Raw genomic sequence first — 22,372 nt, forward strand, 5'->3', positions numbered from 1 at the left:
ATTTATTGAATATATTTAAATAAAACATAAATTGAGATTCGAATATGTTTTGTTACCATCTTGATATAAATAATTCAGCTTTAAGATACTTAAATGTAAAAATTGATGCTCTCTTGATAAAACTTCAATATAAAAAATACTTGTATGGCGATACTTGGGATATCGCATGTGTTTAATGTAACGATATTTATTTTTAAATAATTTAAAATTTACTTTTTTTATAATGAGGGGAACTGTTTTTAACACTTAGTATCTTAATAAATGTGCTGTTATATTTATTACAATATTCATGCCATTTTTTGTCAGAAATATTCTAATAAAAATGAAAAGAAGTCTGAAATTCTTTTAATAAATCTTTTTATTAAATATTTACGATTTGCTGTTTTATTTAAATTAATCCATACAAAATTACTTGAGTGTTATTTTAAAATGGGTTTATAGAATTATTTTTATTAGAAAATTTACCTTCTATTAAAATTAAATGGGTAATAATATTTTTTCCTTTATTCAGTTGCTGATTTTAGACATATCAATTGAGCAAAAATAAAACAGTCGCTTTAATTTATGCTTTAATTTAGTTCAACGATTCGATTAAATCACATAAATAAAATCATCCTTAATCGATTTTATATATTCTTAAAATTATTTTTATTGCAGTTGCTACCAAGTCTGGTAACAAATTATTTTATTTATTATAGAAATTGTTTCTAGAGTGCTGCAAATTTACATTCAGTCTGCTAGTTGTTAGTTTTCTAAATACTTTATATCTATTTTGTGCAGAATTCTTCAAAAGTAAACCTTTTTTAAGCGTGTTGTAAAATGCATAACATTTCTCTTAATATTTCATATGACATACTTTAATATTACGTGTTTCTGATTTTCTGTTTGAAGAGCGAGAAGCATCTGATAGCAAAATGCTTAAGGGAAATCGATTTTCAGTTTATAAAATCATAGTCGTAAATATTTACGTATCCCACTTTAATAGTCTGTTTAGTTCTGATTCTGTAATGAAAGATTTGATGTAGATTTCTTGCTCTAAAAAGTATATTATTTGTACTTTCATTTTAATCATAAATTATATTTTATCTTTGACGTTATAGACTTCACACGACTTAACACTATCGCAGACAATTCTAAATATATTAAAATATTTACAACTTCATGATACACGCTATATTATTTATTAGTAATTAAGTTGTTTAAGTATTTTATTAGAATTTTGTCATCCTGCTTTTAAACAAATTGTAAAGTTGAATATACCCCGCAATGATATACATTACTCCACTATTTTTCATAAAAATACGAATTATGTTGTTATTACGATTGTAGAAATATTAGGAATGTTTTGGCAGCAGGCAAGATGAAAAATTAGCAACTGCTTTCGCCGGGAATCGAACCCCGGACTTCTGGAATACCGGCCCAGCGTGCAGAACCACTACAGCACGAAGGCACGCTAGGAAAGCGGAAGAAATATCTTATACTATGAATAAATTATGTTATGATTATACGTAAATATGAATTATGTTGTTATTATCTAGCGAAAAGCACCTGGTAACAAAATGTTTAAGATAAATTTATTTTTAATTTATAAAATAGAAGTCGTAAATATTCAAGTATCATGCTTTAATAAATTTTCTTCTTTAAAGTGAACAGCTAAAAATCAAACTATTTCGTTTTAAATAAGTTATAAATCAAGTAACTTCAAAGATAAAATATAATTTTTAATCTCTGTTTATAAAAAATTAATTGAAAAGGCTGGCACTGCGTGTATTTATAATTACATATTCTGAAATATAATAATAAGCTTCTTTTTGTTAAATATCTGAAAGTAGGACGTTTTCTGAAGCGTGCAACGGATGATAATGGCCCACATGCTAACTTTCATCAGCCGTGAAGGTTTCAGTAACGTATCATTACATCTACCAGAAAACATAACAAAGATTTATTATAAGAAATAGACTACAGCGTCAAATGGTTTTTGCACTGGGATGAATTTTGAAACTTTACTCATTTGTTTATCATCTTATAGTTTCTTGCAAGTTTATCCAACTAATTCTCTGTCATACATTCTTTCTGTATTAAACACCGTAACGAAGTAAAACAACCCCTTTCAATAATAAACAAGTCATAGATTTGACAAATCATGCTGAAAACCTAAAAAATTTAATTTAAAAACGAATATAAAAATGCTTTTTTCCCAAATACATTGGGAAAAGCATTCACTTTTTTATGAGCAAATCATCTACAGAATAGAAGATTTTAGTTCCCCTATGCATCAGCAATAATGTGCCAACGGCATAGTTTCTGAGGCGTTTACAGTTGGAGACACGTCAGCCATGTGAGAAAATAATAGTAGAAGAAAATGAAATTGCCGAAATTCACGTGTCGTCTGTTATGTATGAGATCAGCAGCGCGTGCGGAGTGAATGCTACATGTACGCTTTTTCATAGCGTGATTGTTAACTCTTCACAAACGCTAGAGGGGCGGGATCCATGCAAATACCGTCATTTTCCATTCAAGGCTCAAAATAGCAATTTTCTACGGACTATCACATAAAAAGTTATATTTCATTCAAGGTGATGCAAACAGCTCAAAGAACGCAACAGCGGAGATGGAATTGGGTGTTATTTTTTTTTACTGTCGAAATACAGTCATAGGATATTTTTAATTATTCAAATTGTTTTTCCATATCTATTGAACTATTCATAAATCACTCAAAGCCTAAACAATTTTTAATACTCCTCAGGAAAAGTTTTACAACATAGAAAACAATATTAATGGTACATATCAAGAATTGAGAAGACTGGAACTTTTGGATATGCCTTATCTCATCTCTGACAACGCCTTATGTACTCGAAGTAATCTCAAGCCTTCGTTAGTTGTTTCTGCTTTTCATTTTTCTGGCTCTTAATTAGTAACTTTTACAGAGATTGCAAAACGGTCTCACACATGTCGACAATCGATGTGACGAGATTTTAACAGTGGCGTAAAGTGCAAGATTTTGTGGCTTGCATAATCTTCCAATTTCAGTAAACCGTACGTTTTTCTGCAGGGATATCACAGAAAAAAGAAAGCTTGAAATAAGTCGCTGACTCTTAAAAACTTTATTCAGAGCATTACCGATAAGATCCGAAACTCTAAGCTTGCGATACTGCTCTATGCTGAAGAAAAGCATCGAACATCTCGTCACTATGTACCTGGTGTAGACCGGTGATCAATTCTAAATGAGATAATTTATGTTTGCAGTTTTATCGAGCATTTCTGTTCATTCATTTTTGCTCTGGAATCAATATTCTAAACTATTATTTTTTACTAACAAATCTCATTTCTGTCCAGGAATTGTAGTGTTGAAAATCTCATTTTGAAGATAACTCTTATTGATCTTTGGTGATTTAAAATATACCATATGATAGTAACTGAAACACTTTACAAGTTATTTAGTTTTAACAAGCCATATTATAATTTTAGTGATATCTTTTAAAATCTTTGTTTATGTCATTTAGTAATTTTATCCTTAAGCTGTTGGTACATTTGTATATTGATGATTTTCATGTAAAAGGTGTATCATTAATATAATTAAATGATATAATGTATATTTATATGCATAAATATTGTGTGAAAATATCTATTTAGGGTTTATTTTAAAATAATAATTTCAGAGTTATAGAGAAGACCTAAAAGCATAATATATGAAATTTGAATGTTTTCCATGCGTTATGCAACGTAACACTGAAATTAAAAGTTTAGACATTTCGAAATGTCTACTACAGTAATTATTATACAGAATATTTCATAGAAATCTAGAGACACTCTTAAGCCATGCGGAATGACGTCCGTTTTTGCAATGCGTCCAGCGTCCTCTTCCGCTTCACGTATCCATGCGCCGCTATTCGACCTCACTTTCATCTTCGGCCTCGCAGAGCGGTGACGTCATATCGTCTCTCACTAATCTTTCTTAACGACTTGAGTCTGTGGTCGTGATACATTGCTGATTAGGCAGTTGGATTGGTCGGTTAAGAGCCAAGCCTGAAGGCTAAAATTGATTTGTTCATGCATTTTTACTGAGAGAAAAGGAGTGCTTTCGAAATGTTAGTTGGGTATGATTTTTTACTCGGTGTGCTGAGCAAGTCTGAAATTAAAAACAGATTCTTTGATCTAAAATTTTTCTTCTTCTACTTTAACTAACAGAAAATTAGATGAAGTACTATTTCAAGATAATTTTAATTTTTAGTATAATTTTTTCCCCCAATGCCAGATTATGAACAATTACAAATGTAACCCAGTCCATTAATCTATACAAGGCCGGATGTGGTGGTCTCTTTATTATAGAGGCACCTAATATGTGGACCACCATCGCCTTTCCAATGAAGGGACGGACAGTTACAACCATGCCTTTTCCGGGATTCGAACCCGGGCCCTTCGGCATCGCAGTCAGCTTTCCTAACCACTATACCGACTGGGCGGCTTTTCAATATAAATAAATATGAAAACAGTTAAGTGTCTTTTATTCTTTAATAACCTCCTTTAATTTGTATATTTAAAATACAAAAATTAAAAAATGTAATCTATAAATGTTATTTTAAGCGTTTATTTAAATATATTTAGAATAATTAACATATTATTAAATATGCGTTAATTTAAAAAAATATTAATTTGTTTAAATGCCATCTATTTTAAATATATGTATCATTTAAAATTTTTGTTTATTTTGCACCATAAGTTTTTTTTTTCTGTTTCTTAAACTAGAGTCTTTCTATATACTGTTTTTCCGGTACTTCCGGAAAAACAGTGTATATAGAAACTCTTATACTGTTATACTGTTTATAACTATTATACTGTTTTTCCGGTTCTGATATCAGGACGGGATTCAGAAATGTATGGTGTGTATGTGCGTATGTGTGTATGCATATGTATGCATATATATATATATACAAAATGCATACATGAATACATCCATCTAATCTTCTAAATCTGGTCCCGATAACATAAAAGTACAGGTTTTTAATTCATTTTTTTTATTAAACTACACTTTTCTTCTAATTTATTAATCTACATTAAAAAATTATTATCCAAAATACTACCAGGCTTTCTGCTGAGAGATTTTTTAAAAATATTTATTGCTGAAAAGGATATTAGTCCAAAAGGGATATTTGTCTCGAAATACAATTTTGCGTTGATTCCAGGACTTAGAAGAGAAGGGCTAGCTCATAGAGCTTTTCTCCCTGAAGCAGAAAGTGAGAAGTGATGACGTAGTCATGATGACACTGAGCGCGCAGATGCAATTCACACCTTGAAAATTAGCGATTTTGAAACAGCGTTTGAAATGAGCTGTGTGTGAAAGATAGCTATAATTTGGAAGAGTCAATGTTACTGCTTTATGCATTTTAGACTGAACCATTAAAAAATTTAATAATACTTACTCAATTTTAAAATAATAGATAAAATGTGCTACTCTTTTAACATAAAGTTCCGTGGGTTTTTTTCAATTTTTATTTGCAGGATTTTTATTTAATGAACGTTTATTTCTAATCATTTCTTTATCTGCATGTGAACTGAGAGAATTTTTATACTGCTTCTAAGGTAACTATAATAGCAGCTATTTAAATTTACTCAAAAAACAATTTTACATTGACATAGTTTTAAACATATATGACATATATGGCAACATTTCTGCTAACCTACGTTTGATCTTTTGTCTAATTGTAAATTTTACATTGTTATAATTCTCTTCCGATTCAATATAAAAATTTTTTAAAATAATTTTGTAATTTATACTTATATCTATATTACAATTAAATAAATGTATGTAAGATTGTTACCTTAATTTTGACAAAATAGCTTTACTCAGAGTACCTAATACAGTTATTTAATTTTTCAAAAGTGTGAGTAAAGGAAGCAAGTCTTTTTATGCCGATTACTTTAATGTTTTATACTATTATATTTTATCTAGAATAGTAACTTAGCACAAAATCTAATCAATAATTAGTTACAAAGGATACAATAAAAATAACTTTAACAAGTACTTAACAAAATTAGTTTGTTAAATACTTGTTATTCTTGTTGGTACTATTCATAATACCGAAGATATTATCGATTAACTCATAGAAGTCAGATGCTTTTTGATTTCCTGTGGGATGGAGTATACCTTTTTGAAAATAATGTTTTCTCTGGAACGACTTTTTGTCTCTCGTTTCCCTTGACCATTAAATAATTCGGTTTTAGTTTGTGACATAATTTGATTTCTTCTCAATCTCTATTTAAAACCTCTTTAATAATAACAAAATTTAAAACAGTTCCATCTTCTAAAACAAATCCTTTATCTAAAACGTGGTTTCTCAGTAATTTGAGGCAGAGCGCGAAATGAGACCTCTGATTAAAACAAACTGCACATTTTGAAAAGAACCGAGAACTTGGTCCAGTTTAGAGTCATAGCAGAGTTTTCAATCTATATATATGCATTTCGTCGAAACTGAGAACGCATATTTTTTCTACAGAATACAAATATTCGCCTCTTTCGTTCTTTAGAGTAAGAACATCACTTTGAATTCTTGGAACTACACTAAAATTTAGCGCACCATTTCTTTAATTTGCTAATACTAGGTAAAGATATTCCAGTTTTTTTTCTTAATTTTTTTTCTTTCCAAAAATCATAGCTTTAAGATGACAGAGCTCTTATGACAATGCAGCGTGAAATATCTTCACTAGTCCACCTGATTTTTTTCCTTCTTTTTCAGTAATGCATTAATCTGCGTCTTTATAAAAATAGGCTTTTTTATAAACACAATTTTTCAAATTCTCCGATTTGTGCTTCCCCCCCTCAAATTTCGCTATTTGAGATTTTAATTTCTGATACCAATTTCTGTCTAGATGTCGTCCACCTTCTTTGTCGCTGAACAAACATTCTAAAATTTTTCTTTTCTCTATTTTTCAACACTTTAATACAATTTTCTAAGGATATTATTTTGTTCTTCAAATTATCAATGCATTCTTGTTTATCCTTAAACTTAGGGCATTCAGGAATATCTATATTTTCATTTGTGAGTTTTATTTCAAAATCATTAAAATTTGATTTACTATTGTCATCATCAATTTCGATTTATTATTGTCATCATAATTTACTTTCGGCACAGCATTCCATTCCAACAGTTTCTTTTTGTGGCTATCCAAACAAGCGATTTTTCATATCATCTTCATAAACACTGCATAGAAAATGTTCGCTGCAGATTTTTCCGCTCTTCGCATTAATAGAATCTTGTCTTTGACATTTGTGTATCCATTCTTTCGTCAAAAGCAAAACCTCATTTGGATCCTTTGATCTCATGAAATAAAATATCTCATCCTTTCGTACTTCTGTAAGTGCTACGGCAAGTTACTACAGCGCAAAAAACCATATTACGTAAATGGTACTTTACAATATAGAATTTAAAATAAAAACTGACTAAAATTACATATATATAAATTATTTTAAATATATACATCATTAGAAAACAGATATATATATGATTAAAATTAATTTGGGATATGTAACTAACCTCTAGAAAATTGTCTCGCAGCTGAATGAAACTACAGTTTTAAACGCGGGAAATCAGAACACGTGGCATCACAGTGACGTCAGATTACTGCCTGTTAATTTTCTGCATTAGGCTCGCGTCGGCGAGGAGTCGAACAAAGAAATGAGCTAGCCCTTTCTATTTATCCCTGGTTGATTCACTTTAACGCATTGCATCACTTTTCACTCGAGTTCTGTTGCCATTCAGCAAAATGTAAGATACGTATCTTTGAAATTGAATTTGTCTACTATTGATTAACCAAATAAGCTGTTTTAAAGCATTAGATGCAGTTCCTAAGAACATTATTTTTTAAGAATTGTTTTAATTTTTTAAATCTGCCTAATTAAAAAAATTAAAACAAATATTAAAGAAAAGAAATGGAGGGAAAAAAGAGAGAAAAGGAAAAGGTTTGTTTGCTTGTCTAAAAATAAAGTATTGTGAAATATTGTTCGCTGCCTTTACTTCTGAATATTATATTCTCATTTGTTTCTACTCATTTGCATAAATTTTAAAGGAGATTACTTTTATCTTTTAATTATATTTAACTTAGTTCTAAATACATAATGTAATAGATTATAAAGCTAATTAAGAACATTTAAATTAATGAAAATTTTATTTACATGCTTAATGTTTCTTATGGTCAATACTGAGAGCATTAAAAAAAAAATCGCATCAGTAAAAGCTTCAACCTTTATTTCTGTATGATATGTTAGATTTTCCATGGCAAACAAACAGAAGTCAAGTTAAAAAAAGATTCGTGAAAAGTTTTAATTTCTGTTGATAAGTCATTCGTGAGATTAACTGTAACCAGTTAATGATAACTATAAATAATGGAAATTAAACTTTCATTTTAAAAGTTCTATTAAACGTTTTCAGTATCAGCTAATCAGTACTAATCAAAAAGTAAAACGGTGAAGAAGGTTTCCTTGGATTTTAGAGTGATAATCTGAACTTTAATATACCTAATGTAAAAGTTTTAATTACATTGTAAAGACATTAGGATTTTTTTTTTTTTTTTTTTTTTTTTTTTTTTTTTTTTAAAGCAGGAGACATGAAAAATGAGCAATGCCCCCGCCGGGACTCCTACAACGGATCTTTCGAATACGCATCGAGCGTGCTGACCACTACACCACAAAGGCATGTTAAGGAGGCGGGAGAAATTCCCTATATACTCTCCCCCTTTTAAAGGGCGACTGGGGTTTGAGGGGACCCGATCGCTAAATTCTGATGGTGAAGAATCGTCATTCACCACCTTTAAGTTCGGGCGCCATTGTAGAGTGATTAGGTAATTTCGAAGCAGGAGATATGAAGAATGAGCAATGCTCTCCCCGGGACTCGAACCACAGACCTCTCAAACTCGCGTCGAGCGTGCTGACCACTACACCATGGAAGCATGCTAAGAAGGCGTGAGATATATACGTAATTTAAATATGAACGTATTTCAAAATTAATAAAATCCTTATGTGCCACTTTGTTTCAGTTTAATTTAGCTGCATTAATGTAACATAGAAGAATAACTGTCAATTAATTCTTACAATAAATAAATAAACAAAATTCCAGCATTCTTTACTTGCATATTCGTATCCACCCAGGAAATTATTCGGATTCAACATACCAAGGACAGTACAAGGACATTCATGGCATTCATGGATATTTGAGCATCGACAGATACGTGTTTCGTGATTTGCGTTATTATTCTTAGATAATCTTAATTAATATTTTAAACTTTCCCACAAAAAGAAAAACAAATATTTTCTAGGTGTGTTACTTCTTTTAACGCAGATCTACCCATGCTTGATGCTTGTTTATGCTATATTGACGGGTGACTGGAGCTGTGTATTTTAAATATGACTGCCAAATAAAAAGAAAATTATAGATGAATCACAGAGGCCTTCAAATTTTATTTTAAAGTAATTGAATTCTATAAGTAGGTGGCTAATTTCTGCATTTACGACGGTTAGTTTGAGATTAATGCTGGCTTCACCGAACAAGACGGAGCGCTTGTAAACGGTTGTTTGGGTACAACATTACTGGGACCAAATATGCAAAGGAATCATTATGTCTTTTAGAGTATGAAATCTTTGAAAAAAGTGTACCCTTGCCGGGAATTCAGCCCTAGTCTTTCAACTGCTAGCGCTGTAAGTACTAGCGCTAGCAGTTGAAAGGCACAAAGGCACATGAAAGCACTACAAGCGCTCGTGGTAAAAATCTGAAAAATTATCGGCCCCTTGTGCAAAGATTTTTTTTTTTTTTTTTTTTTTTTTTTTTTTTTTTTTTACGTTGGAAATAATATATAATTTGCTGCGTATTTTCAGGTTTTTATATTGCAAATGAAACATTTATTTTGTAGTGAAACGCTGTCTATAACTTAATAGCACACATTAAAACGTTTCATGCTAAAGTATTAATGCATGACATTATTTTAAGAAAAAAATGCTTATTTACTGTGGCTAACATCACTTCTTATTTATAGAAGTCTTGCGCTTGAGAAGCTGAATTTAGCATTGTAAAAAGGTTAACGTGGAAATAATAAGATTTCATTGCTATTTGCGTAAGAAAATTTCAAGAATTATTAAATAATTAGAGCAAAAAATGATAAAAAAATAAAAAAAGAAGCAGCCTAAATTAATAAATTAGGAAACGCAGTGAAGATAAGAGAAAGGAAATTCGTTAAAAGAGCTTTGGTGAACGTCAAAGATTTTAATAATTGATAAACAAAGTTAATACTCAACTGCGGTTAATCATGATTCGGACAATCAAGATTTTCCTATATTATTCATATTTAATCAAAATTTTGAAATGTGTCACTACTGTCTGGAGCTTGGGTTGTAATTATTACATACAAGATGTTTCAAATGTATGCTATAAAAACACTGCATTTGTTTCTATACTTATCTATATTGTGACAAATATGGCTAAGATAAATGCTTAATATTTCATTAATTTATTAAGTTTCAATTAATTATTAATTTTCGCTAATATTTGAAATAGCAATATAAACGCTATCATGTGCAATAAAGCTGTAGCCGCACTTTTTCAATTTGTGAAACTTTTCTGTAGTTTATAAACAAGCAAAGTAACAATTTTTTAATACTGTTAGTACAATATTTAGACAAATTTTAACTCTTCATCTTTCCTAATACCAATTTTCTATAAGTGTTTTACTTCCTAGAACAAAGGAATGAGAATTTTAGAATTTGGTTCATCTTCAGGTAAGGTGCCTTCGCTGTACTATGTCCAAAATAAACAATGCGGAAAAAATTTCCCGGCGAAAGCATCTGATACAAAAGAATTCAGCTGTTCTTTCTTTTCCTATTCAGGCCAATACCACAGGAAACGAAGTCTCTCTTATATATACGATGGCCGCCTATTTACAGCTGACGGAGAAATAGAAGAATAACGCGTTAAAAATGAAAAAAACATGTCAAGGGTTTTCGATTTGCGTATCAAAAGAAGAAAAAGTAAGTGGAGAAAGCGTAAAATAATGGCGATAAAGGTGAACCAATGGAACACCGCCATGATTGTTTCGCGATGCAGAAATAATTCCTATGTATTTTTATTGTATATTGTTTCCGAAAGCTTTCTTCTTTTTAATAGGAAGTTAGGGAGTGTTTGAGGCATCTGCGCGTGTTTTGTGCTTTGGCATTTGAAATGTGAAAAATCTTTTTATTTGTCTCTGTTCATTAACAGGAAACAGGAGCTTTTTAGTATTTTTTCTTATGTATTACAAAAGTTTTGTTTCGTTTATATTTGTTCAAAATACTGTAATAGAAGTTATTGTTCTATTCAGTACTACAAAAATTATTAAAATGTATATTCTAATGAAATTCTAAAATTTTACAATTTACACATCTCTGTTAAAATGCAAATATTTGCATAAATAAGTATTTAAAAAACTGTGGTAAATTTATTGCACAGTTACAGAAACAATTAACCAATAACCTCTGAAATTTACAGTACAAAATGCTTATAAAGATTATGTTATGTAAAATAATTATTTTCTTCAATTTTACTTGGTAACTTATTTCAGATTTTATTTGATTGGAACTGATTTTTTAAGTTATTTGCTTTAGCAAGAATGTAACATATTTTTATTTATTATTTATTGTGAAAAACATTTTTGGTCACTTTCGATTTCTTTTAAATTTCCTAATCTTGAAAATAAACAACAGAAATAAATAAATTAACTAATTAAAATTCAAATTAGTTCCTTGTTAGTTAATAATATTCTAGGTATTAGAATTATCATGATGTGAAAAACTAAAAGTAAGTTAATAAAACTTCAAACTATTTTCTTGGTAAATGATAACATTCTAGGTGTATTATAAACGAATACGCATGAACATTATATAAATGTACGTGATCAACAGCACTCTAACAAACGTACAGGATAGATACTTTTCCTACAAAACCAGAGGAACAACATTTTAGTAAATTTGTAGAATACCTCCCCTCATAGTAAGAAATATTCTAACAGCATAGATACGCAACCGAAAATGAAAATCAGTTTTCTAAAATTTTAATTGCATCTGCCGTTGGCGGACAATGTGATAAAATAACTATCCACTTGATTGCGAAATTATGAAACATATTTTAAATCAAAGCCTGTAAATTTAATTTCACTTTTACTAATACGATGAAAATGTAAGACTCAGCCTTTCTTAACCTAAGTGAAAACATTTCAGATATTTAACTAGGGTTTTGGAGTAAGAACTAATAATTTTATTTCAACTCATATTACAAAAAAGTCTTTAGTTGAAGCCCACCAGCGGCCGAGCGGTAAAGTCGCTAAACACTGGTAGCTCGGTCCGAGGTTCGAACACCGTGAACGGGCCTTTCCACATGTGTGACGTGTATACGATCCAGTTTCCCTTAGAAAGTCCTTCACGACGGCATCCCTTCCCTTAGGCTTATAATCCTAGTGTGCTTTGCCATAATTAAATACACCAACCAACACCTTTAGTTGAAATTTGATATTCGACACCCATATCATACCTATTCTGCAAAAGGTTGAGCTTTAAAATTATGACTTTTACTTTCTGTATTTTCATTCTAACTTCAGTTTCAATCATTATTAAGTTCATGTTCATCACTACCATAAATAAATACACTTTTTCCAACATTAATTTCATCTTTGACTAAGTTACTTTAGAATATTCTTTTAGCAAGCGTTCAAAATGCTATATTTATTATTCGCTTTTCAGTTCCCTATATTGACAGTCTGAAATTAGTAAATACGCAATAAAAATTATTTCCAAGTTATATAGCATTTTATTATAAAAAGAGAAATATCGCTGAAAATATGCTAAAGCAAAATAAGGTTGAATGCTAGAAACATCTGCGTAAAAAGTAAAATGTAATATTTTCGTGATTTACCGAGCATATATGGAATATCTCGCATGGAAACACAAAAATAATCATAATGCTTTATGATTAGAAGCACATTGCCTTTCATAATAAAATATTACATTTATTAAAGATTCCTGATAAATGAGGTATAATATTTATATTTATTAAAATTATATTAAAATGTCTCTAAAATAAGATTTGTAATTCATGTTTCATTCCTTTTTAAAAAATAATGTATTTTAATTTAATTATATAACAGTAAAACATTTTCAGTCAGTATGAAAAGGGACCGTTAGGTTTTATGCTCAACAAGTCTTTTAAATAGTTTATATGTTAATACAGAAGCTTGAAAATCGTTGACTAATTGAAAATAATTTTATTTTACATCACGCAAACAAAGCTTTGTGTACATATATATATGTTCCTATGACCACATATTTATTTGTATAGAATTATAGCCAGTGCAGCAATATTAGCGAAACATATTCTTGGCAGAGCCATCAGAGCTTATTCTCTGTATCGATAAGATTAAATCAGATCAGATAAATAAAAGGTAATCTCAAATCTCAAAAAGAAGTAAAATGAAATTAGTAATCATTTACCACACTATCATAAACGCTTTTCTTTTAATGGCACTGATTTTAATACTGCCATTAAGGTAATTTTAGCTGTAGATAAACATCGTATCCTATACCATCTTTCTAATCATTAAGTGTTAAGGAAAAATATCGCACATTACAATAACTAACATCTAAAACGTGTGAATCTTAGAACATAACAGTTAGATTTATCGTTATACCTGCCATATTTTAAATATCACATTCAAGAATATACACATAACGAGCCCTTTAAATTGTTTATGTATTAATACTGAAGCTTAAAAATCATTAATTATCTGAAAGTAATTTTATTTTATATATTAAAAATACTTCTGTAACATTTAAAATAGTTTAGGATTACATAGTTTAGGGTTATTAGAGTTTAAAAGACTGAAAGATGTCTAAAATTGAACGTATGTATACGAACGTAATTTGAATATTAATGTTACTTAAGACTCTACAGTAAGTAAAAATTAGAAAACAATCCTTTATTTTACTTCAAACTCAAAATGCTTTTTTGAGCTTTAATTCTGCAGGTCATGAAATTAACATTGTCCTTAAAATAGCTTTAAAATAATAAATTATATTAAGATACTTTATGTATAAAACATAATAAAAATTTAATAAATGTTTTCAAAACCAATGAAAGCTAGATTTTCAAAATCCATTTAAAAAGTCTTTAAAAATTTGCACAAAATACATGATTCTGAAATAATTACTGAAAGCAGTACGTCATGCTAGGCGATTAAATGAAAAATATAACATCGTATACATATAATATACTCAATACATTAACTTCATAAGACTAAACTTTTCAATCTTACTAATAACATCTTTTAAACCAGAATTAAAATCTAATTCATTATAACAGAAGATTTGTTTAAAGGAAAATTAGCTTGATGTATTTTAAATGGAACTCAATAGTTTCTTTCCTAACTGCATGAATGACTCGTAGGAAGAACATTTTTTAACATTTCTGCAATGAAAGTATATTCAATTATAGAAGGGTAAAATTTCGGTTTTTATTGGTGTTTAGTGTGCACTTGTTATTAAACCTATCACCTCATGATTATCGTTTTGGATGCATATTTTACAATAAATGTGATCTTCACATTTTTCAAGTTAATTTTATAGAAATATGCGAAAGAATAAGTGACATCAACTTACCCCTTCCACGCCCAAACTGGGAGTTGAAAGTGGCCCTCACGGCCCTATTGTATCCAAGCATTTTGCAGACGATATATGCTTCCCGGATGTCCCATTCGTCGTCGCAGATAGACCCCCAGCGTCCTCTGTAAAACACTTCTACGTTGCCTTCAGTAGGGTTCCGTCCCCCCACGAGTCGGATGGAGCCATCCGGGTACACAGGTCCATCTTGAGCCCGGACAGATGCTATGGCCACCAGGGCCCAGAATATCAGGAACATCGGTACCATTCTTCTCCTTTTTAATGTCCTGTCGAGTAAGGAATGAATCCTGAGATATTGAAAATACACCCAGAATTGAAAATATACAAGCTGTGCTATACTATGTAGGAGGCAGCGTTTAATTCTCAGTTGAGATCAAAGCACAGACATGCGAGATGCTTATGGTCACACTGACTAAATATCTCTGTTATAAATGATTGCTATGACGACAGACGAGAGAGCAGAAGAAGAACGGGCACCGCTAAGACGGTGTTAATAAAAGTGAATCCGAACAGCTACTAAGAGAGGGAGAGAGCGCAAGGCAGCGATCCGTTAACTTAAGTAACCTATTTCCTCAGGAATCAGCTGGACCGTCGAAAGCAAGCCGGTTGAGAAGGTTTCTTTTCTCTTTGCTCGTAGCTTTAAAAACTAGGGCTGAGCAGCAAATAAAGCAACAAGAGTGGACGCGAAAGGAAAGGGAAGGAAGAAAAAAGTTGTTTTTTGCCATGCGAGATTCTACCAAAACATCACCAGCGGCGAATCAAGATCTTAGAGAAAGTATAGCACGAATATGTGTGCTCACCTAATCGGTTATTGTGTTGGATGATTTGTTATGGATAAATCGACAGGCCCACTCGTGTGCGTTCTTGAAAGTATTTATGTACCTCCTTGGTCGAGTACGTGGTAAGTGCTGGGGGATGGAGGGTGAACCGAGAGAAGCAGGCACACCAAGAGGAAAAGGAGGACTAGCTCGCCAGCAACAGGTGATGGGTCTTTTAAAACCGCGCCGTTTCCCAGATATACCTGTCTGTCTCTCCTACCTTCCTCAGGCCTCTCTCACTCTCTCTCATCCCACTCTCCCTTTCTCCCGCTCCCTTCCTCTTCGGACAGGATTCCCCCGCCTCTGCAAGTTCGCTTTCCCCCTCCTCCTATTCCCCCAATTTTCTGTTTCACATTCCTCGATTCTCTCTTTTTGTTCGGCAATGGCCATCTTACTGTAGAACGTGCGGTTTCTTTTTCATTTGCTTTTTTTTATTTCACATTATTTTATTTTATTTTTTGTAGTTAAATTTGAAGGAAAAAAGGAATTGTGACGTGCGTTCTCTCGTTTCTCTGGTTGGACGATCGCGTTGGTATCACGTGGCTCAAAAACACTCGCGCGCACACGCGCACGCAGGTTTTTTGAAGGTTAAAGACGGCAATAGTCAGTACTCCATAGGTTTGCGGTACACACCCACTCCATTTCGATTTCATACGGGACAGAGATTTAAACTGTCCCGCCACCTATGCTCCACCTGGTTCTGAAATATCGTTTATAGTTTTGTTATTGACACTAGTTTTCTACTTTCGTTTGTCTTAAACTGCAAATACTATGTTTCGGTATAAGTTGCATCACTTCATAAGCAACTGTTTCAGTCCTACCTATTTTCCCAAGAAAATGCCATCAAAATTCATATAAAAAATCTGAAAAAAGGAATTAGTTTGATTTTTAAATTGAAAACTAATATTTATTTATTGAAAACATTTTCGAGACATTTTCTGTAATAAAAGGAAAGAGAAATGCATTTTATATTAAAATTACTGGTATCTAGTTAGATATATTTCTTTTTCAATGAAGGAGATGTTTTTATCGAACAGAAAAAATTAACACGCTCGTTTTACAGTTTTTTTCCTTCACATCTCCAATTTTATTAGAGTGGAAACTCTGTTGTCCATCACCTCGGAATACCACCGGTAGTCAAAATCTCTCAAATGACCGTCTCCATAGAAAAACAATATGCCCTGAAGCAGGTAAACTGAGGGAAGTTTCATGACATTTTCCCCTTTTCCCTTCAATTATTGAAAAGTGATAAAAACCCGTATTGGTTTCATGCTCCATGCTAAGTGACAACGTGAAAACTAAAAGAACTGTAAATAGTCAAAGATTAAGAATCAGAATTACGTTTCTGAAACGTATGAAAACTTCAAGTCTTCTTCAAGTGCTTCTATATAGGCTGAAGAGAAAGAGAAAGACGCACAAAGATATTTTAGTGCTACATGACAAGATACAGTTAAACTTCACCCACCAGTGGTCAAATAGATAATATTTTTAAACGCTCATCCCGATTTCGGTTTCTGGCAGCTCAAATGGCTGCTGTATAGGATACAGCGGTTTTCCCCATGCAAATAACATGAATACGAACCAGTTTTGCTTAGAATGTTGCCTTTCTCGAAAGCCTCCCCGCTGAGATAGACAGCCCTCGACGGATTTGTGGTAAAAATAAAAATATAACAAAATTAATACGGTTAGGACTCTGACATCTCATGGGGATATTTTTCTAACTTTTCTTCATTTATGCAGTGCTTTCAAAATAGTGATTTCTCATTATAGAGATAAAAATTAAACCAGCTTTATATCTCGCCTTTTAATAAAAACTAAAGGTTCAGAAAGAGATTAAATAATAATGTAATACAAGAAAAAATATGTCTTTATGTATGTAATAATGAAACTCACAAATCGAATGTATGTATTTCGGTCAATAAATTATGCAAGTAAAAGGCAGCAAATTAAAAAGATAAGTAAAAGAGACACGTTTGCATCAAGTATAAATTCTAACACAAAATACACGGTGTAGACAGATTTTTATATTTATCACTATAATGCTGCAAATATACATAAAACTTATTAGTTACTTTATATCTAGTCAAAGGGTAATATTGTGAAAACTAGATGATTGACGCGGGTATTATGTTTCGCTCAATGGCAGTACTTATTAAATTTATGTAGATGATTAATAGTGTAGCAGCAACAGGTGTTCAGGTAGCAGCAGCAGTGTCCAGGTAGCTCAGAAATCATCGTTGTAAGAACACAGCAACTAAATAATCGCGGAGAAGAAAACACAAATGTTCAGAAAATATCATAAGAGAAAAATACAATAATTATGTGCTTAAGTACATAATATACGACATTCGAAACATCATTTTATAGTTACGGTAATGTCGCAAATATTCGTAGAAATTATCAGTTGAATATATTAAATATTATATGCATTCTGGATTATATCAACTAGATGTATTATTAAAAAAGTAAAATAAAGATTTAAACTATTTAAAACTGTGTTCATTGCTTTAAAATCACTCTATTAAGCAATTAGCTATTAATTAAATCAGAACTAGCTGTTTGCAAAGCATAAGAATGATAAATGAAAGTTATGTTTCGCTTAATGCTAACAATGGCAACAATAGTTCAATGGTAACGTAAACGTAATGTAACGAACGTAAAAGTCCAGACTGTTTTAAAGAACTACATTAATGAGGTTTCAGTCAAAGTTAAGAAATTTTTTTAACCGAGATGCACTGTATGCAACTGTGCATGTGTAAGCGTACTGTGATACTTACTCTGAATGTAATTCTGCGTGCTACCGGATGTAGCTCCCTTATTATTGATGTGCCCTATATTGTATATTTGCCTCCTGATAGATTGTATACTATTTTGTATGATTTGTTGTTAAGTTACGGTTTTGCATTGCTGGCATTTCTTTTTTTCTACATCCTCGGCCAGCTAAAAGTCAGTGAATTAGCACATCATAAACCACTGGCAGGTTCAGTTGTGGGTATAACAATGGCAGCTTTCTTTACAACAGGTTCTGTTACAAAAGCTCAGTGGATACTGCAGCTAAACACTGACGATCGACAGAATTGCGGAAAAGAAATCTGGAAGATACAGTTTGGTTCTAACAGGGGGGCGTAACAGCAAGCACAAGTATGGCTATACTCTAACACTGTAAGTGCAGTAGGAGAGTAATTTTAGAGGACTTGTTTTCAGCGCTATCCAAATTCTTTATAAACTAGAGCAAAAATATGTTACGCATGAACTCTTATTACACAGTCTATATTCATTACATGCACTCAGTGTCTTTCTGTTATTTAAAGTTGGTAGTGTAGAGACAGGTTATTGAGAGATGACAAATGAGCAATGCCCTCGCCGGGACTCGAACCACAGACCTCTCGAATACGCGTCGAGTGTGCTGACCACTACACCTCGAAGGCATGCTAAGAAAGCAGGAGAAATAGCTTATATACTCCTCCCTTTTAAAGGGCTACTGGGGATTAGGGAACCCATTTGCCAAATACTGGTAGTGGAGAATCCTCATCCACCACCTAGTTCGTGCGCCACTATAGAGACATTAGATTGTTTCGAAACAGGAGTCATGAAAAATGAGCAATGTCCTCACCGGGACTCGCACCACGGACCTCTCGAGTACGCATCGAACGTGTTGACCTCTACACCACGAAGGCATGTTAAAAAGGCGGGAGAAATACTTTATAGAAGAAACAACATGCACCGTTTTATATATGGCGTTAGAGACATACTTTATTAATCAAATTAATTCTGCAAACATTCATGGGAAATATTCATGAACTGGATACTATAAATTACACATATTTGGAATTGTTGCAATTAAATGTATTACTAAAAATAAAATAAAGATTTAAGTTATTCAGAAGGGTATTTACTACTGTTAAATTCTTCAGTTTATTAAGCAACTGCAAATTGGTTAAATTTGAACGCTGGATTTAAAAATCTTATGCAATACACCGAGAACTGACAGTCCACTCACACAGCAATACACTGAGAACTGACAGTCTGCTATGCTGCACTGGATTTAATTCAAAGATCTTATGCTTCTTTAAATGGCAATATTTGCTAGGTTGCATGATGGACAGATGAGTTGGTAGCATAAGGTAAGTTACTGACCTAGATGTTCTGATGAAGTTTCATATTTTTAAAATCAATGGAATATATATTCATAAAATGTAAATAGCGTGAAAGCATTTATGGAGAGCACTTTTGAATATGACTAGTATTTCTGACAACATGAATAAATATCGATACTAAAAATCTGGCTTCCTCCAGAGAGGGCTAAAATCGTTTGAAACTATAAATGGTCATCTTAGGAAGGTGGAAGGTTTTATCTCGCGTGTCATTGTATGTATGTATAAATCAAATATATTTCACGTATTTATTCGCGTATCATATTATGTACTTACATATATTTATTTACTTTATAGAGGTATTAGGTTTTTCGAATCGATTAACAAAGGAATTCGACTGTGTCCCCATCTCGATTTGAACCAAGGATCCTCTAAAGCGCAGTTGAGTGTGCTCGTATTTACTTTAGGACAACAAGCACGGAGAATGCAATAATTCTGTTACGTATGCAGTATGTGTATGTATATATGTTTTGATCATCGACAACTGTTTCATTTATATGGAATATACCATTGGCATTCAAACTTTATGGCAGTGAGACCCCATAAAAATACAAATGACACCAAAATCAATTTCACGAACTCAGTCAGAGAGTTAACACTTAGTTAGATACCATCAATTCAGATTTTTAAGACATTTATCCATTTTGCGATCCCACTATAACGTCTCATAGTTTGAATATTTGAAGATACTATCTGAGCTTTCGGGTGATTACGTGCTGTGTTTCAAATTGAATTATTATTAGGAAAAGAATCTGAGACTTGAAAAATAACGTCTTAAGCTGAAGGAATTTTCTAAATCTTTAGAACATTACATTACATTAACTGCCACATATTTATCATCCACGCGTTTTGGCAACTGTTGTCATTTCACGAACATTATTCTGTCTTCCAGATGTGACTCCTGATTCATAAATCATGGTTGATTAATGGTTTTGATGGTTAGCAGTATCTTTCAGTTCAGTTTTATTTATTGGTGATTAAAGACTTTCACGCTGGTCGTTGTCTTATTCTTAATTTGGACGTTAGAAACATTCTTAGTGCAGTTTTTCTAAATATTTTGGCCTGTTTCTTTACGTTCAGTAGCATTAATTTGCATCTGTCATCCGAGGAACTTGAGTATTTGTTGCCACTAAGCGATGCATAAAAGTTATAAATCTTCCATGTAGTGCTACCAGTAATTTGAGCTAAGGTAGCAGAAGAAGAATCGATAAATAGCAGAAAGCTCGTGATGCCAGAGATTACGTGACTTTTGCGTCTTTATATGTACGTGGATTGACATGAACTCTGATGGCATGTTAAATCCTGTCTCCGTAGATTTCATAAATTATGGGCTGTAATTCGACTCTTAGTCGTTTTATTATTTACGTTAGTTTTTTAGAAAATTAAAACCATGTTGCTAATTTTTCGTTATTAATGTAATAATTCTCCATGTCTTCTTTTAATTAAATTCAAATGCATTTTTTTTCATTATTCCAAGGGAAGATTAGTTCAGAATTTTGCTTATGTGTTAAAGTAGTCTTATGCCACGCTAAATCAGTTTCATCTTTCCCCTGATGTTTCATCTTTTCCCTGATTTCATCTTTCCAGAGCTAAGGAAAAGGAGCACTGTGCGGATCCTAGCTGTGTTCTATACAGCAAAATCCGTGGCCAGTTCCAGGCCAACTAACAGTATCAGAAGTAATTTCTTTACTAAATAACATTATTCATGCTTTTTAAAATTTTTGATATTTCTTAATTTTCCGAACAGAATTTAGCATTCCATGTTTACTGTTTTTCTAAGTCGATTTATGAAATAATATTCCTCTGTCTACACTTAATGCGATTTACAAGCATTCTGGAAAAAAGTGAAAAATCTGAACTGTTACTCAAATACATTATGCCAAATTATGTTGAGAAAATGATTCTGAAGATTCAAGAATTTTGCTAACTTAATTCACTAATTTCATCAATAACGTTCATTCTCAATAAATCAAAGTGAGTTTTTGAAACTTATATTTAAACTATTTTTTCAGTTAATGCAACATTATGAGTCTGCTTATATTAAGATCTTCTCAGCCCAGAAAAGACGTTAGTTCTGAATGGGATAGTAGTCTCGAAACGGCATTTTGCAATGAATCACTATAAACGGTGTATCACCTTTTAAATTGTTGTCACAAAATGTTATTGCCCTGTATTGTATTTATGATAATGAAGAATCTTCACATGAAGGTGTGCGTGTTTTTTTGCATTGAAAAAAAAAAAAAAAACAATGGGAAGTGGAAACAATGGAACAGAAGATATGGGTTAGTAGGAGTGAGTGGAGTGAGTGTAACAGCAGATTGGTAGACTGCGAGCTCAGCGAGAGCTTAATAAACCTTAACAAACCCTTTTAAGCAACCGTTAAAATGTAAACCTTTCAAATGATTTTAAATTTACTTTTTAATGTTAAATTCATTTGCAGAATTTACAAAGTTAGCTTGCAATAAACTTTTGCGTTATCTGTTTTCATTCTTCTAAGCCAATTCTCAAGCGTGAAACTTAATATTGATTCCATTTGGATATTATTCATAATTAGCAATTTATTTAATACAGAAGCTGTAATTTAGCTTAATCGTTTCAAGCCTACTACACATATATCACCAAAATATTAAACAAAATAGTCAATTAGGCACATGCCACTATTATTGAAAATTCAGTGCATATGTGCTCATGCGCTACGGTCGCTGTATTGCTGG

At 31.8% G+C, this 22,372-nt stretch overlaps 1 protein-coding gene across 2 annotated transcripts in view; it reads right to left on the minus strand.

Moving 5' to 3' along the window:
• Nucleotides 1-15,700, minus strand: part of LOC118195405 (lysyl oxidase homolog 3A-like) — a 109,105-nt gene extending 93,405 nt beyond the window's left edge. Inside the window, exons 1-2 of one of the 2 annotated variants that reach the window (XM_085821901.1) lie at nucleotides 15,487-15,700; nucleotides 14,666-14,952 (exon numbers count right to left, since the gene is read on the minus strand). In XM_085821901.1, the coding sequence (XP_085678027.1) occupies nucleotides 14,666-14,933 (268 nt within the window). In that variant the 5' untranslated portion in view covers nucleotides 14,934-14,952; nucleotides 15,487-15,700. Of the gene's footprint in view, nucleotides 1-14,665 lie in introns of both variants that reach the window. The other variant, XM_035366713.2, reaches the window with a different exon arrangement.
• Between the last annotated feature and the right edge of the window lie 6,672 nt (nucleotides 15,701-22,372).

Source organism: Stegodyphus dumicola, chromosome 8 (assembly GCF_044657685.1).
Source record: "Stegodyphus dumicola isolate Sdum_Otavi_A_Nest chromosome 8, ASM4465768v1".
Lineage (NCBI taxonomy): Eukaryota > Metazoa > Arthropoda > Arachnida > Araneae > Eresidae > Stegodyphus > Stegodyphus dumicola.